Here is an 18132-nt window from a genome sequence, read left to right as displayed (position 1 = left end):
CAGTGCTATTCCCAAACCAGGAGGTGATGTTGCCGGTCAAGATGCTCTCTATTGTACATGAGTAGAAGTTCTTAAGGATCTTCTGACTGACTTGGAACTTCCTTAGGCGCCTGAGGAAGTAGAGGCGTTGTCGTGCCTTCTTCACAACACTGTCAATGTGTGTGGTCCATGTCAAGTCCTCGGATATGTAGGCTCCGAGGTACTTAAAGCTGTTGACTCTCTCAACCGGTGCCCCGTCGATGCTGAGGGGGCTGTAGTCCTTGACCCCCGACCTCCTGAAGTCCACAATCATCTCCTTTGTTTTGCTGACGTTCAGGGAGAGGCTGTTTTCCTGGCACCATCCCGCCAGGACCTTGACCTCTTCCAGGTAGGCCCTCTCGTCGTTGGCAGAGATCAGGCCCACCACCACTGTGTCGTCAGCAAATTTGATGATTGTATTGCTACTCCGCTGAGCCACACAGTCGTGTGTGTACAGCAGGGTTTCCGTTAGAAAAAATTGTTGCCGGTCTCCGTGACCTGCAAGATTTCAATCTACCGGACAAATGAGATTAATTCCGGTCATAGTTTATTGAGCTTTAAAACAATCGATAGGCAGGCTATATAAAGAATGTCATCCTCAAGGCATGTAGATTTATAATAGTATTACTTAAAACTAGGCTACTTTTGCGTATACAGTCATTAATATATTCCAAATAAAATAAGTCCCTCGATACTCCGTGCTGCTGCTGACTTGAAATAAAATAGACCGCGTATGTGGGCAGTCGGTCCGACACTAAACAGCAGTCTGTTATAATCACATTTTTATGAGCTAACGAATTCCGTTATATTGGACATTTGTATTAATTATATCAAGCGAAGAACTGAGAAAGCAGAGAGACGGCAACATTATCGTGGTTTGCGTGACGACTCTCTCCACCTCGCAATGACTTATTTGCAAAGAGTATGGCGCTGCAGAGAAGCTGATTCAGCTGTTATTGGCTCTTTTCTGGGAACCGCACAGCAGCGCCCCCCACCCAACATTGGCTGAAAATGGCTGAATTGGAGTACTGCTGGAATACTGCATTGTGCTGATAGTGCTCTGGCTCTGCAGCTTCACAAAAGTTTGCACACCCAGCACTAAGCTCTCGCTGACGACGTCGTTGTCATTATTAGAAGCAAAGAGGAAACAAATGTAATGATCGTTTCGTTCATCGCATAGGCTATTTAATTTTAGCCTATTTTAATACAATTCAAATAATCAAATTGTGCTTAGACTCAGGGAATTATTTTCACCGGACATTAAGACCGGAGAGATGAAATATGTCGGACTTCAACAGATTTTGCCGGTCAAATACCGGTAATTACCGGCTAACGGAAACGCTGGTGTACAGGGAGTAGAGGAGGGGACTCAGAACACAGCCCTGGGGGGCCCCTATGTTGAGGGTGATGGATGAGGAGGTGCAGTTGCCTGCTCTCACCACCTGGGGTCTGCCAGTCAGGAAGTCCAAGACCCACTGGCAGAGGTCATAGTTCAAGCCCAGGTCCCTGAGCTTGGCTATGAGTATGGAGGGGACTATGGTATTGAATGCCGAGCTGTAGTCGATGAATAGCATTCTCACATAGTTCCCCTGCCTCTTGTCCAGGTGTGATGCTGCTGTGTGCAGCACATGGGCTATGGCGTCCTCCGTGGCACTGACTGGAAAATGATTCTTTGATAAGCGACGGGCAGATTAGACACATAGCCATAATTTAAAACATAGATTAGGCGATATTAACGTTAACATTAGCGCCAATGGTGGCATTCAAGCACTAAGTCGTGCGCCCCATGGTGGCACTGAAAGTGTTAAGGCATGGGTAGGTAGGGAATTTATTTAATTTTTTTATTTTATTCTTTCCCACGGCGACTATGGATAGGGAATTTCTTTATTTAATTAAAATGTTCACAACAACATGGATGCATATACTCTGCCAGCATGTTTAATATCCATAATACTAAAGGTTTGACTAAGATTTCTATGAAATTTCTAAAAGAATAAAAATTATTATTATTATTATTTTTTTTTAAACTCATAAAATATATTGGGTCGCACCTAAATCGGCAAGGTTGGTCGGCAACCGGAAACAAACAATATTTTTTGTTATGCCCTACGAGGATCTGGCCGGTAATGCACTTTTCAGAATTCCAAGAGTGGGGTAAATCTGCAGTGCCGCTCAGTGACATTGAGTAGGTTATTAAAATGGAATAAAAGCCAAAACAACCTTACATTTAGTCATTTAGCTGACGCTTTTATCCAAAGCGACTTACAAGTTCTGTACGACAAGCCATCAGGAAGGGCACAACTCTATCAGCTGAGTAACAATGTTCATCAAAGTGTTGAGTGCTACAGTGTCCGTGGTTGGCCCTCTACCGTTGGATTCGAAACACGGACATGTCCGTGGCCGGGCGGGAATGTGTTAATAGTCTCATACCTCATTCGGCTTAAATCCAAAAGTCTACCCAGATCAATGCTGTCGTTTGCTGCGTTTCCAAGAGATGCATGTTGCTCATTGTTCTACAATAATAATGACATTGGAGCGAACGAGGTGAATGAGGTGAACATTTACATATTGATTGATCTGAATCTTAAGTAAAGACCCAGACCTAAAACAAGGATTACGATTATGCAAAATAATTGATTAATTGATCATTGCAGTAGCCAGTAGCCACATTAGATATGAGAGCGAGAGAGAGAAAGAAAGAAAGAGAGGTGGAATAGGAAATAGGCATAGCTGTGCTGTCTTCCACCCAACACCTGTGGAGAGATCTGCAGACATCAGCAGCCAGGAAGTGATGTCGCTGGTGTGTAGCTGATGACAGAAACGGAGAACTAAATACACACAGGCAGTTTCCTTCCTCCTTATGAAGAGGGCCATGATCCATGATGGGACAATAACACCCAGGTGGCACTGTGGGTGTGTGGGTGTTTGTGTTTGTTTGTGCGTGTGTGTGTGTGTGTGTGTGTGTGTGTGTGTGTGTGTGTGTGTGTGTGTGTGTGTGTGTGTGTGTGCGTGTGTGTGTGTGTGTGTGTGTGTGTGTGTAGGTGTGTGTGTGTGTTTGTGTACACGTGTGCACGTGTGCTCATATTCCTGGCAAGGGCCTGAGAGACACAGCGGATATCTGCCCCTCAAAGATGTTTCCCCTTGGAGTGAAACTCGCATTGTCTTCTGACTCGGTTTGTCTCTTTTTCTGTCACTCTGTCTGTCTCCCTCTCTTAGATTCAGTTAAATTCATCATGCTTTATTACTGGTGTGACTGGGAAAAGAGACCAATTATTGTTGAAGCACTTTGTCTCTGCAACAGTATAAATACTACACATTTCTATTCAATAAACCTCCTCTCCCTTGTATTAATGTATTAGTATGTGTGTGAGTGAGCTCTCCTCCCTCTCTCTCCCTCTTTCTCTCTCCCTCTATCTCTCTCTATCACACCCACCTCAACGCTCCCTCCTCCATTCCCACTGGTTGATCCACTCGTCACTTTTTAGATTAGCCAATGTGATGGGAGCAGTTCTGCTAAATATAGGTGCAACTTTCAGCTTTCCTGTCAGGGTGGTTAGCAATAGAATGCTTCCAATGCCCCCCAACACACACATGCACACTGTGTGGTGTAAACAACACCTGTTCTCATCAAACTTCTCTTCTTCCCCATCTATCAGAGTGATGAAGCCACACACACACACACACACGTCACACACACACACAGCAAGGTGGCCCGACACAGATGGAAACAGGGCCATTTATCCCACAATCTGAAAGGTCCCAGAATAACTCTGTAGTGAGACAAACAGTGGCTTCCTCGTGTTATTGTTCCTGCTCATAGGAAACTCAATACACCGCCATGTTTACTGTCAGAGAAGGATGCATCCGTTCCTCACCCTGATTCAGTGGGTATGTAGAAGGATGAGGTAGATTTTGGACACATCACTGTGTGTTTGCATGTCTGTGTGTGTGTGTGGGTGTGGGTGTGTGTGTAGTGTGCCTGATTGAAGAAAAGGATGTCTTTCTAATCAGGTCAAACCTGGAGTGGAAGGTAACCGCTGTTCATTTGATCATAGAGCATAGGTGACAGAGCACTAATTTATACTTATTTTTTTACTAGTAGGCTGGTTATGATGACCTCACGAGGACACTTTTAAAGTATCTGAATTTGAATTTGAGTTCCGGATTTGATTTGAGTGGATTTGCATTTAAATCAGCCCTGGTTTGTGTGTTGTATGTGGCTTGTGTGTGTGTGTGTGTGTGTGTGTGTATGTGTGTGTGTGTGTGTGTGTGTGTGTGTGTGTGTGTGTACTACTAAAATGTCCTCCTAATTGCAAACGGAATGGTTAGAAAAGAAGGTGGAACTGTGAGAGTGCTTAATGCCCTCTTGTTTCCTCTCTTTAAAAGCCAGAATGCTTGCACCTCCCGGCTAGCGAAGGGCTCCCGAGGGACCTCGCTGAATGGCCACATTTATCCTGAGGTCTGCATGCATTTCCTCCTTTATTGTCCCAGACGCTGCCAGATTCCTGCTCAGAACCAGCATTCGTTCACTGCTGCTGGTGGTGGTGTTGGTGGTGATGTTAGTGGTGGTGCTGGACTGCTGGTGGTGATGGTAGTGGTGGTGTTGGTGGTGGTGGTGGTGGTGATGGTAGTGGTGGTGTTGGTGGTGATGGTAGTGGTGGTGTTGGTGGTGATGGTAGTGGTGGTGGTGATGGTAGTGGTGGTGTTGGTGGGGATGGTAGTGGTGATGGTAGTGGTGGTGTTGGTGGGGGTGGTGGTGTTGGTGGTGATGCGGGGGGGGGGGGGGGGGGTGGCAACCCGTGTTACCAAGTAAACAAATCACGGAGATGGCCAGTTAGCCCGCAGCATCTAGTGCTAACGTTAGCTCTCAGAATGGTAGCAGTTAGCCCGCAGCATCTAGTGCTACTGTTAGCTCTCAGAATGGTAGCAGTTATCCCGCAGCATCTAGTGCTAACGTTAAGCTCTCAGAATGGTAGCAGTTAGCCCGCAGCATCTAGTGCTAACGTTAGCTCTCAGAATGGTAGCAGTTAGCCCGCAGCATCTAGTGCTAACGTTAGCTCTCAGAATGGTAGCAGTTAGCCCGCAGCATCTAGTGCTAACGTTAGCTCTCAGAATGGTAGCAGTTAGCCCGCAGCATCTAGTGCTAATGTTAGCTCTCAGAATGGTAGCAGTTAGCCCGCAGCATCTAGTGCTAACGTTAGCTCTCAGAATGGTAGCAGTTAGCCTGCAGCATCTAGTGCTAACGTTAGCTCTCAGAATGGTAGCAGTTAGCCCGCAGCATCTAGTGCTAACGTTAGCTCTCAGAATGGTAGCAGTTCGCCTGCAGCATCTAGTGCTAACGTTAGCTCTCAGAATGGTAGCAGTTCGCCCGCAGCATCCTACACACAACAACAACACACACTATCGTCACAACGCTTTACGGTATTTTCACAGCACTGTCGCAACATTACCGTAAAGCGTGAACACCGTTGTGATCATACACAACACTATAGTTAGCTCTCAGAATAGCCAGTTAGCCCGCAGCACCAGCAACGGTAAGCATGTCTCATTTAATTTCACTCACTGAAGCGGGGTTCCCCTCCTCCTCCTCCTGTGTGTAGAGACAACCAGCTCTGCATGGCTCGCCCCACTAGTGAGGACTAGTCTCGCCCTCTGCTGGCGCATGTGTGCACTACAACAAAACTCTGTTTAGACGGTATTGATTTTCAATACCGTCGGTATTTCGAAATACCCCGGTATACCGTCATACCGCCCAAGCCTAGTTGCTAATGTCTTTTTTATTTGGGCCTCACAGGGTTAAAAGTACCCTGTGAGACCCACAGTTGCAAAATTACAAAATCACTTTTAGCCATTTAAAAAAAAAGTCTGTAAATGTTTATTTAAAAAATGTTAAGCACATGTATAGTCAATTGGTCCTGTTGTTCAGCCTCACAGTGCTATTTGATAGTAAATGTAAATATGTCCCACCCTCTGGCCTCTGAAGTTGCTAATGTCTTTTTAATTTGGGCCTCACAGGGTTAACCTCTTAAGCCTGAGATATACAGTAAACGTGTATATTTTCAGCATTACGTTTGTTTACCAATGATTTGAACTGTTATTAGTGAAATATAAGATTATAGAAATCTCAGGACATTGAGTCGGAAACCGGCGCATATTGACAGGAGGAAGTGGCACAGCCAAAAGTGAGTGTAGTCTTTTGAAGGAAGAGACTCCGGGCTTTCGAATTTCGAAGAACTACCCTACCCAGCTCACACCAGCCCCTGTACATTTTTTGGGATTATCTCCCACAAACCTGAACGTTATTGCCATAAAACAGAACGCAGTTAGTTTCTCTACCTCTCTGTGAATGTCTAGCAAAAAAACATGTTGCAATATGATGAAGAATGATGGCAGAATTCAGTACTGTATCTACAAAACCTTCTGTTTTATAATCTTCCCTTTATTCATTTGCTTAGATTTTTCAGGTCTGGTAAATTTTAGCATGGTGTTATTCACAGTCAAAGATACACATATATATATATATATATATATATTTTTTTTTTTTATATAATTGATATTCTCCATTCATTACAATTTCATTACAATTAGGGGTGCACTGATATATCGGTCGGGTATTGGTATCGGCCGATAAGTGCCTTGTTGACTGCTATCGGCCTATCGGCCGATAAGCTCAAATGTGCCGATAGCAGTCGCCGATAAATAACCCATCAATTTGTGTAGCGTCAAAAGGCAAAAAAAAAAAAAAGTTCACTCGCGACCTACCTGCACAACGCCCGCCGTCCCCCACACACACACACAAGCTACTGCATCAAAGTAACTACTTATGATTAACAAGGCATTCGTTTTGTGGCATTAACATTATATAGTTAGTGTTACACGGACAATAACATCAGCATATTATTATTACCCATAGCAGCAAGGCATTACTCCGAGTCCGTTCATAGCTCAGTTCCATTCCGTTGCTCATTCTGTACCCAACTACCCGCTACTAGTTAGTTAGCACCATCCAGGCATCAACGTGAGCTCCCGGTACGGTAGCTAGTTAGTTAGCACCATCCAGACATCAACGTGAGCTCCCGGTACGGTAGCTAGTTAGTTAGCACCATCCAGGCATCAACGTGAGCTCCCGGTACGGTATCTAGTTAGTTAGCACCATCCAGGCATCAACGTGAGCTCCCGGTACGGTAGCTAGTTAGTTAGCACCATCCAGGCATCAACGTGAGCTCCCGGTACGGAGCATATTATTTACCCGAACACAGCAAGTAAGCAAGGCCAGTTCCATTCCGTTGCTCATTCCGTACCAAACTACCCATTCTGCAATCTGTTAATAAAGTTTTCAACCAGACAAATGTATAGAAAGGCTTTGTTTTATTATAACATTTGTTGCAGTAAAATCATTATGTCTCATTTGGTTATGCTGTGGAGCGCTGGTCGGCGGGCCGGGCAGCTAAGGTATTAGCTACGTTAAGTTTGTTGTGATGTGCTCTCGAGTGAGTCGCAAGCAGATCAATGGCGGCATGCCCGAAAGTAGAAAATGAATAAACGCTTGCCGATTGGTGGTAAGAACAGCAGGAGGTGGGTGCTATCAAAATGGTTCCATTGCATTGGTTGAAAGCTCTGGTTGAGAGAATAGTATCCCGCTGCAGGCCGCCAGAATGGTTCCATTGCATTGGTTGAAAGCTCTGGTTGAGAAAATAGTATCCCTCTGCAGGCCGCCAGACGATACTGGGAGAGAGATAGTGATACCATAAACATATTTCTTGATGTTTCCTTTTTTTAAGTAAGTAAAGAGGCCTACAAATACAAACATACACATACAAATATACAGTAGTTTCATAAAAAAAAAAAAAAAAAAAAATTAAAAAATTAAATTTTTTTACAAATACTTATATACAAATATACAAATATCGGTATCGGTATCGGTATCGGCCGATAGTGTTAGTTGAACGATCGGTATCGGTGGCCAATTTTCATATCGGTGCATCCCTAATTACAATTTACTCAAGCCTAGTAACAGACACACTATTTCTGACACTGGGAATACATTCCCTGAGATCCCTAGATTCAGATACCAAGAACATGCAAATGGACCATTAAAAATCTGTAAATGTTTATTCTATGTCCTTATGGAATGAGTAACATAAAAAAATAAAATAAAAAGACATTATAATTATAATATTTTCTTTTTTTTATGGATGGAAGAGCCACACATTGACGGCCAAAGAGCCACATGCAACTCACGAGCCGTGGGTTGTCCACCCCTGATCTAGACATTTATGACATACCAGATCTACAAATAATAATTAATAATAATAATAATTGTGTGTATTGAGCTGTACTGTACTGTTTGTACCCATTCTGCAATCTGTTCATTAAAGTGTTCAATCAATCAATTCAATCATATACAGTACTATTAAATGTGTGACATACAAGATATGCAAATATGGTTAGAGTTACATAGATGGAGAGACTAATGAACTGGTTAGAGTTACATAGTTGAGAGATGAATGAACTGGTTAGTTACATAGATGAGAGATTAATGAACTGGTTAGTTACATAGATGAGAGATTAATGAACTGGTTAGTTACATAGATGAGAGATTAATGAACTGGTCATGAGTACTGTACCAGTCTTCTCCTCAGACATATAAAATCAGTTTTTCACATTAGGATCTAACATCCTAACAGGCCACATTGTTTATGGTTTGATTCAGTTTTAGTAGAATGTGAAAGACATGAATGATGTGACATACTATAAAATATGTTTCTTTACAGTGCAATGAAATAGTTCTGGATTACTGTTACTGTACAGTTCAAAGTCATCTTTACCTTCTGTTTGATATCCACAGTTTAAAAACCTGACAGTCTTCCCTCTTGTCTGACACCCACTCTTAATGGTTTATATGGTATATATCAGTAAACACAATGGGTTTGATAAGCGATTGTTTTGATAATGACCCCACAGAGATGCAAATATTATATTCAAATCCAGGTACTTTCTGTGTGGAGTTGGCATGTTCTTCCTGTGTCTTTGTGGGTTTCCTCCAGTTTCCTCCCCACAACTGACTGCGGCGTTCAGACAGATCTGGTACAGTAGCTCTGACTGTGGGGTTTTACAGTTCAAACATACACAGCCTCCGTCAGAGGAGAGGATAAAGGCTCTGTCGGGCAGCTGACCATATCTCCTCCATCACACACAGATGACCAGATACACATTCCACACAGGTTCAAGTTGAAGAAGTTTAATTTTAATGTACTGAATAATACATTAATGTTCAATTCATCAAGACATTTAGAGATATACAAATAAACAGTACTATGTAAGAAAAAAGCATCAAGTCATGTTTATCATTTTGGACTAAAATAGAGGAATGTTGCTCAAGGTTATAAAACGCAGTTGTGCGCACTATGAAGGGATTTGATTGATTAACACATCCTGCGCCCAAAACCTTGTACAACGTGTTTCAATGTCATGCTAATTCTGCCATTCCACGGCGTACGACGTTATTGAGATCATATTTAATTTTTTCGCCATGGTATTCAGAATGCCCTCACGGAGCCTGGTCTGATGCAGTGGGAGCCTGCACAACTCTGCAACGCTTCAATACTGCCGCCTGGTGGATGATTGGCGAGTTACAACCGGAAATGGATCTCTTGTGATCTCGATGCACCGGGCAAATGCGTCCGGCACTCACATATTGTTGCAGGACTCTAGACACACGTCGTGTATATGGATCGCTGCCATAACTCAATAATCGATATGATTTGGGCGTTTATTATTATTATACAAACCAGAAATGGATCGAGTAGATCACCGTCAAATAAGTGGGATCTTTTTCCTCCAGTCTCATCGGCCAACGGTAAGAGGACACTGACGTCATTTTCAGCGTGAGTGTTTATTATTAATAATGCAAACTGCTCTGATCAATATATCACCCATACTACATAAAGCATTTACTGACGATCACGGAATTATAAACGACCCCCCCCCGTTCATCCGCGCATGATCAGTCATAACGTTTAGGATCATGTACAGTTGAAATTTTTAATATAACGTGTATCGGCAACAAACGGCAGTTGATAATCTATATATGCGTTTATGCCTATAACTCACGTTCTAGGAATTACTGCAGAAAACGATAAAAACATATTTATATTCTAGACGGTATTTTCGTATGAATCTATGAATGAAAAAGCACAACATTCCTACATCCTGAACGATAGATAATCGATGTTGAATGGGCCATAGTAATGTCAATTTAGCAATACAATTAAAAAAGTTATAGCCCTGCAAAGAAGGTGAACATCTCCATAGGCTTAGAGTGGTGGCAAAGATCATACATTGATGGATATAAGCGTGGCAGTTAATGTGTTAAGCAGTTTTTTACAATGACGTTGACAATGTGTATTGCGGTCGACAATAACAGAGAATGTGAAGTTGAACACCTTGTGAGAATGGTTCATGTTTAACATAGCTTTAACATTAGTTCAACATTAATAAAGTAGTCAAAACGTGGGCCAAAATAATAGCAACTTCACATTCACATAGCGTTGGGAGTTTACAGGGAATATTAGCTAACGTGCGTTAGCTAGCTAACGTTAGGTTAGTGCAGAACTAGCCCCCAGCTGCAATCCCGGAGCGTGCGTTAGCTAACGTTAGCTCACCACTAAAGCAAATGACAGACGGAAAATAGGCCCTAATGTCCAAAATAGCGAAGGTGCCCCGGCCTAAGGTACTTACATTTTCACTGAAAGACATAATTGGTTGTTTTTCAACGAAGAAGAATGAATGTTAAACCAGAGCTAGAAACTCATACAAACATATTTGCTCCACACGCATGCGCACTATGAAGCCCCGCCCAACATTGCATGCGCAGTAGTACACCTCAGTGTACAGGCCCCCGAAGCCCCGCCCACTCCAAGTACAGGCCCCAAAGCCCCGCCCAGACATTGGGGTCTGCGGTTCTGCAGATATACCCTACTCGAAAATTCAGGCATCATAGCAGCATGGGGGAGGGGGAGGGGAGGTACAGGTAGTAAAAACAAGCAGTGTAAACAATATAACAAGTCAATATAATTAACTATCTAACTAACTGAAATATACAGTATTCACAGTATCACATAAGGTGCAGTATGCATAAGGTAGTGTTATTGTCCTTTTTAGGTTCCTAGTAGTTGTAGTTGGATGTCTGGCAGCAGTCCCTGCCCACTGTTGTGGAGTCTGATGGTCGCTGGTATGAAGGACTGGCCGAGGACTGGTCGAGTTGAGTGTCGGGGGGGGTATGAGTCTGTGACTGAACGTGCTTCTCATCTTGACAGCAAAATAGGAAATGTCTGGAATTGTGACATCTTGTTACAATGAAAATCTTTATTCGCTGACAAGGTTGCTTATATTCAGAAAGAGAGATTTCATGGGTTAGCATAATTCCCATCAGTTCCAATTCCAAGCAGTTCTACCTATAGGTTGTTGAGTCCTGGCTCTCTGTGACATTAGAGAGTGGTGGTAATGTGATGAACCATACGGACAGGAAGCTATCTGGAGAATGCTCCGGTGGCAGAGGTGGGTGGGGTGTGGACGCTCATAGGAGGGTGTCTGTTGTGACTCCTGCTGCTTCCCAGAAGCCATAATAATGTGACATCATTCCACCCCCCCCCCACTCCGCCGTCCTGGGTTGCTCTGACAGTAGGTCACTGTTCTGATGAGATGGCAGGTCTGATGAAGTAAGCTGAGAGCACAACTGAGCATCATCCACCATATTGCTGCTGGAACTGGCCACTGCTCACCACAGGGGCAGAGTATTTGCTGTGGTGCTAGAATAATTATTGAGTTCAAAGCTGGAGGAAGAAGATTTTTCATAGACTTAGATCCATGCAGAGTTACATTGCCTACTGTCCGCTACTGAGACTTATTGACTTCTGTATAGAGAGTTTCCTTTAATCCTAGATTCCTATATCTATCTGTTATTGATCTTTGCACAATCTGGGGAGGGGGGGGGGGGGTGAATTGATCCCAACCCTGCTGTAGAGACATTATACTGAAACACTAGCAATGTTTTCAGTTTCTGTACTTGGCAGAGATTTTAAGATGTTTCCTAATGTAACCTCTTTCTTTTCCTGCTAGGTGGCCTTAGAAGACCTACGCCGATTAAAAGACAGCAACAAAAGGGCAAAGACCACATCACCAAACCACCGTCTCTTCTGCAACTGGACTTATCCCCTTTCCCTATACCGCTCAAACCTCCCCTCCCACGAGTGCTTTGTCTTGTTAACGCCTATCCGCGAGGAGAGGAGAGGAGAAGAAGGAAGAGATAGTAGAGACAGAGCGAGGCCAGGAGGCCAGTCTCCCCACCATGAACGTCACCTCTCTGTTCTCCTTCACCAGTCCAGCCGTCAAGCGCCTGCTGGGCTGGAAGCAGGGCGACGAGGAGGAGAAGTGGGCGGAGAAGGCCGTGGATGCGCTGGTGAAGAAGCTGAAGAAGAAGAAGGGGGCGATGGAGGACCTGGAGAAGGCGCTGAGTAGCCCCGGCCAGCCCAGCAGCTGTGTGACTATCCCCAGGTCCCTGGATGGCCGACTGCAGGTGTCCCACAGGAAGGGCCTGCCCCACGTCATCTACTGCCGGGTGTGGCGCTGGCCCGACCTCCAGTCCCACCACGAGCTGAAGGCTCTGGAGTGCTGCGAGTACCCCTTTGGCTCCAAGCAGAAGGATGTCTGCATCAACCCCTACCACTACAAGAGAGTGGACAGTCCAGGTGAGGGAGGGGAGGTGGGTCTGCTTATGATGAAGCAGGTGCTCAAAGAGAATGATGTTGTGGCATTTTCGAATGGAATCTTAGAATCTGTGCGATAGAGTGATCGTCCTTTCAATGAAATTTGTTAAAAAATTTAAACAGAAAGAGTTTATCTTGTCTCAATACAGAATAAAAAATTAGAAAAAGAAAATGTAAGATTCTCCTCTCGTTCTCTTTCCTAGGTCTCTCATTCTATTCTCAGGCAGAGGTTACACCTTTCGTATCATCTTCGTATTGTTTTCTTATGCGTATCGCCGCGACGTTGTGCGCCTGAGTCACACTTTCGTTTTTTTTTCGTTTTTGTCAGCCGAGCACACTGATGTAGTACACTGCCAAAGCAGTAGGTGGCAGTAGGTGGCAAACATGAAGGCAATTTCAACCAATCAGAACGAATGTGCCAATACACTTCCTGGTGGAAGCTCCAGCAAAGAAAATGTCAATAAGGCAGGCGCCTATGCCGCGCCACCATCTTGCTTGCTCACTCAATGCAGCAATTCTTTTTTCAGCAAAGCCTAATAAAAGTGCAATAAACAAAACGGATACATTCACTGTGTGTTCTGCCTGTCATTTGTTGATGAAACAAAACTAACATCAACACAAGTGACCACCAAGAGCGGATAGTTTAGTCTAAAAAACGATCGGTAGCATTGTTAGCTGCATGCTAACGTCAATGGAGTATGCCATTATAACAATATAGCATTGTGGCTAGAAGCTAACGTTAGCTCACGCTACTTAGCCAGCATGAAACTGATGATATCGCGAGCTATCAGTAGTTAGATAACATTAGAGACAACGCTGTGTGTATTAAACAAAGGTGAATAGATGACTGGGCCATTTTGTTTAATGCTTGTTAAGTTGAAAGAGGAACTCTGAGCTAACAGGGTCTGAATCCTGATAGCTCACGTTAGCCAGCTGCTCATGCAATCGGTAATGCTAGCAGAATGAATGGATGTAAACTTTATTTAACATATTGCATATGGGTACAATACAATACGGCTCAATACAAACAATTGTTAAGGGAATGCAGACTGTTGTAGCTTGGACTGGGGTCCTTATAACAATAACTTGACAACACATGGTAGCTGAAGCTATTTGGGACACGGAGCTCTGTCCCAAACACACACACTGTTGTCACCGGAAAGGCACGCAGATGGTATCTACTGCGCATGGGCGTTTTCGCAACAACTGCTCCGTGCTGACTACACGCTGTTGTCGACTCGTTTTTTTTGCGTATCTCCAAACGCAAACACAATTTTGCGTTTCAGCCGTATCCACAAAAAAACGCCAAAAAACGCATTTCTGTGTAGATAGGACATGAAACGTCGTCAAAAACGTATAAAAAAACGCCAGGAATACACTAGTCTAACCATAGCCTCAGTGTAGACGGATGGTATGGTACAGCTACTGCTATTAGCATAATGTTCAAGGCTCGTATTGTTACTTGTATGTGCCCTTTGTGGTGGAAATGGCAGACGTTCAAAGTCATAACATGCACAATGTGTAATCTAACTAGTGAGCAATGAATCACATTCAAAATATAAATAACTTCTCTTAAACCACTATTCGTGATTCTGCCTAGAGCCAAGACTTGACAGTGCGTGTTTCCCTTGCATTTGATAACTTCCGTGTTTCACGTCAACTCCAGCTGCAAGGGAGGGGCTGAGCCCGATACCCCCACCTTCAAATTTGGAAGCTATGACATCTAGTGCTTCAGCCCTGTGTTTGACAGCCCTGTGACAACTCCTCTCGGGAGTCGCGCTGGTTCTATATGCAGTGAAAACTCTGCGAGCAACGGGTCCAATGCGTCTAACATGCTTTGCATCCTCCCCATTCCTGTATGCCCACGTCGTGGTAAAAACATTAACCTCTTAAGCCCGAGTGATCTGGTACCGGTACGAGATTGATATCACGCCATAAATCCATCTATACAGAATGTATGAATTATTGTTGCGTTTTTTCCCCCCCAAATGTAGCCAACAGTGAAAAACCCTAACCCTGTCAAAACAGCTGTCAAAGTGTATATTTTCAGCACTATGTTTGTTAAAGGGGAACTATTTTACTATTTTTTTCACTATTTGGGCACTTTTACACAATTCCTGTGAGTTTATGGAACACCTCTGTAATTTTGTATTTTTTTTAATTCATTGTTTTGTATTTCTAATCAAGTCCTCAAAAACAGCATTTTTCTACCTCAAGATCTTAAGCCGTTTTGAGCCTGGGCTCCAACCACAATGGTAAACCACTGCCTCGCCTGAACATTATCATGCAGCGGTGTCTCTCTGACATCACAGATCAGCACATTTTCAGATGACTCAGTTCAGTGAGGGTGAATATTGTGAGAGGAGAATTGGAAGAATGCGCCAATATGAGAATTAGAGACATAGATCATATTAATATAAGTCCACATAGCTAGGAAACAATGCTAAACACTGAAAAAGGCCATTTATAAGATAGTTCCCCTTTAACCAATGATTTTAAGTGTTATTAGTGAAATATGAGTTTATATAAATCTCAGTGCATCGAGTCGGAAAATGCGAAAAAACTTGAGTGTAGTCTTTTGAGAGAAGAGACCCAGGGCTTTCGATGGGCTTTAGAATATCAAAAAACTACACATCCCAGCTCACGCCAGCCCCTGTCAATCATCTGACTTCTAGCTTTTTTCTTTCCCCTTTTTTTCGGGGTCATATCTCATGGGTGGAAGTTGGAACAAACCTGAACGTTATTGCCATAAAATAGAAGGCAGTTAGTTTCTCTACCTTTCTGGGAACGTCTAGCAAAAAACGGCGTTGCAATCTGATGAAAAATGGCGGAGCAATTTACATTATAAAAAGGTAACTGTACTTATAGTCGATTTCATTCACGGTTTTTGCTGCCCTGTCAAGGGCGCTTGGTGCTACTAAATCCAGATTGAACTCTGCCATTGGAAAGGGGAGATTTGGCCCGATCGATAGATGTGTGACATGGCCATAATAAGGTCATTTATAGGCCTGATATTCTATATTCTATAATCATATTTCAAATTGCATGTGTCCGGATGCCAGAATTCAGTACTGTATCTACAAAACCTCCTGTTAATCATATGCTCTTTATTAATTTGCTTAGGTTTTTGTACACATGATCTCAAGAAGGTGCTGAATGACGAATTGTACCATTTTTAGCATGGTGTTATTCACAGTCAAAGATAAAAAATGTCTCCTTCTCCTTTGGTTCATTACAATTTACTCAAGCCTAGTAACAGACACAATATTTCTGACACTGGGAATACATTCCCTGAGATTCATAGATGTCCATAGATACCAAGAACATGCAAATGGACCTTGTAAAAGTGGAGCAATCTTCCATTTATTTAGGTATGTATTTTTAGGCGAATTTTCAGAAAATATGGCTAGGGCTTAAGAGGTTTACTAACGTTAGCTGCTAACACTAACTACGGTAACTAAGTTTCAGTTTCGTGGAGTTCCAATAGTGAGGAAACGGGGGGGGGGGGGGGGCTGAGCCTCTCTCTCTCTCTCTCTCTCTCTCTCTCTCTCTCTCTCTCTCTCTCTCTCTCTCTCTCTGTACATTCAATGATTTGATTTGAATTAGTCAAAAGTTACACTATAAAACGAACTGGATAGTTGATCATAATAAATATTTCATTTAGTTAGCAAAAATATTGTAGAATCTTTAAGTCTGCTATAAGCTATTCTCCCTCTCTCTTGTGTGTGTGTGTGTGTGTGTGTGTGTGTGTGTGTGTGTGTGTGTGTGTGTGTGTGTGTGTGTGTGTGTGTGTGTGTGTGTGTGTGTATACATGTACTATAGGCTGCTCTTTTTGACATGGATAAGGCTAATGAGCTTTAACAATCCTAATTCCTGAGCCTATTTTATTCAAAAGGAATATATTGATTTAAATGTATATATAGGCCTATATATATATATATTAAAAAAATGTAATCCTATCTCCTGTGCTGCCACAAGCACTACCATAGAGTGGAGTGGAGAGATAACACAGACACAATATATAATAACTCATGGAGATATACTAAAACGCTATTTATAATCTTTGGCCGGTAAAAAATCTCTCTGGCTACGGCTAGTAGTTCTACCCATGTGACCTGAGGATACTAGTAAAACATTTTGAAATATTAAATTGCAAATAGAATCAATTGTTGTTGGTGGTTTCTGGTCAATTAATCATTTAGATTAATCGACTAATGACTAATCCATCAAATAATAGTTAGTTGCAGCCCTAATTGAGATATGACAAGCCATCTTTCTCCATTTGAGAGATCTATTGTATGTAATCGAATCTAGGGTTGCTAGATTAGGGTTGATTCCCATGATAAATAAACTCACGACAACGGTATTTATTATTTATATATATTTCTTATATTTCCAAATCCTCTGCCATAGTTGTGTCGTCTTTAGAGCTTCCTTTCTCTCCTTCACGCAAAGTAAAATCTACTCTGTAAGTGAGAGTGACACATAAGCTACTCTGTACTGCGACTCAGCTGAACAGAGCCTATAAAATAGATCTGCTGTCCACGCATGCACCTACACTTTATAATTGATAATTGAGTATTGATAACACACCTATTATTTTACAAATTTGAGTTTTTTTTATTTGATGAACGTGGGCACTAGGGTGGTCCTTAAAATTGAAAGTTGGAAAGTCTAAGCTCCAACCCCCAGAATCCGTCAAGAAAACTCTCCTGATGAATTCTTTCCTCAATCTGACAACATTTACCCCTCCCTCATCAACCTTGAAGTTTCACCCTGAGGATCCCAGAGTAGAGTGGGCCATACTTTTGTGCCAACATGAATTCGAAGGAAATCTTAACATGAGGGGTGTCTAAAATGTGTTTTTTTTGCAGGGAATTCAAATATTGGCTTATTTATCGGATGGGATAACTCTAACCTACATCATTATGGATTTCAAAATGGCAGATTTTACCATTTTTAACCCCTTGGCCAGACATGGGTGCCAACATGAATCTGAAGGAAATCCCATCATGCAAGGTGTCTAAATTATGTGTTTCTTAATAATGGGGAATTCAATTATCAGTTAATTTTGGGGATAGGATAATATATATTAATCTGTCGATTATTTTCTTCTCCTTTCGATTAGTTGATTCATCTAAACAATTAATTTACCAGAAAAAACAACAATTAATCAAATTTGCAATTGAACATTTCTAAATTATTGACGCCACTACTATTCTTAGGTCACATGGGTAGTTGCCTCTCTGACATCACCTACTGAATACTCAGAGTAGCCATGAAGTTTATTTATGTCTGTAAATGCTGTTTAGTGTGGATGCCTACTGTACATGAGTAACCTACATGC

The 18132-nt window shown here is 42.6% G+C and overlaps 1 protein-coding gene across 1 annotated transcript in view; it reads left to right on the top strand.

Moving 5' to 3' along the window:
• The window catches only part of smad1 (SMAD family member 1), a 63893-nt gene that overhangs the window by 14717 nt on the left and 31044 nt on the right, over positions 1-18132 (top strand). The window contains exon 2 of the mRNA XM_084319044.1: positions 12139-12767. Coding sequence (XP_084175170.1) covers positions 12368-12767 — 400 coding nt within the window. The 5' untranslated portion in view covers positions 12139-12367. The remainder of the gene's footprint in view (positions 1-12138; positions 12768-18132) is intronic.

Source organism: Notolepis coatsorum (genome assembly GCF_963971535.1).
Source record: "Notolepis coatsorum genome assembly, chromosome: 7".
Taxonomy (NCBI): Eukaryota; Metazoa; Chordata; class Actinopteri; order Aulopiformes; family Paralepididae; genus Notolepis; species Notolepis coatsorum.
This window is presented reverse-complemented; position numbering and strand designations above follow the sequence as displayed.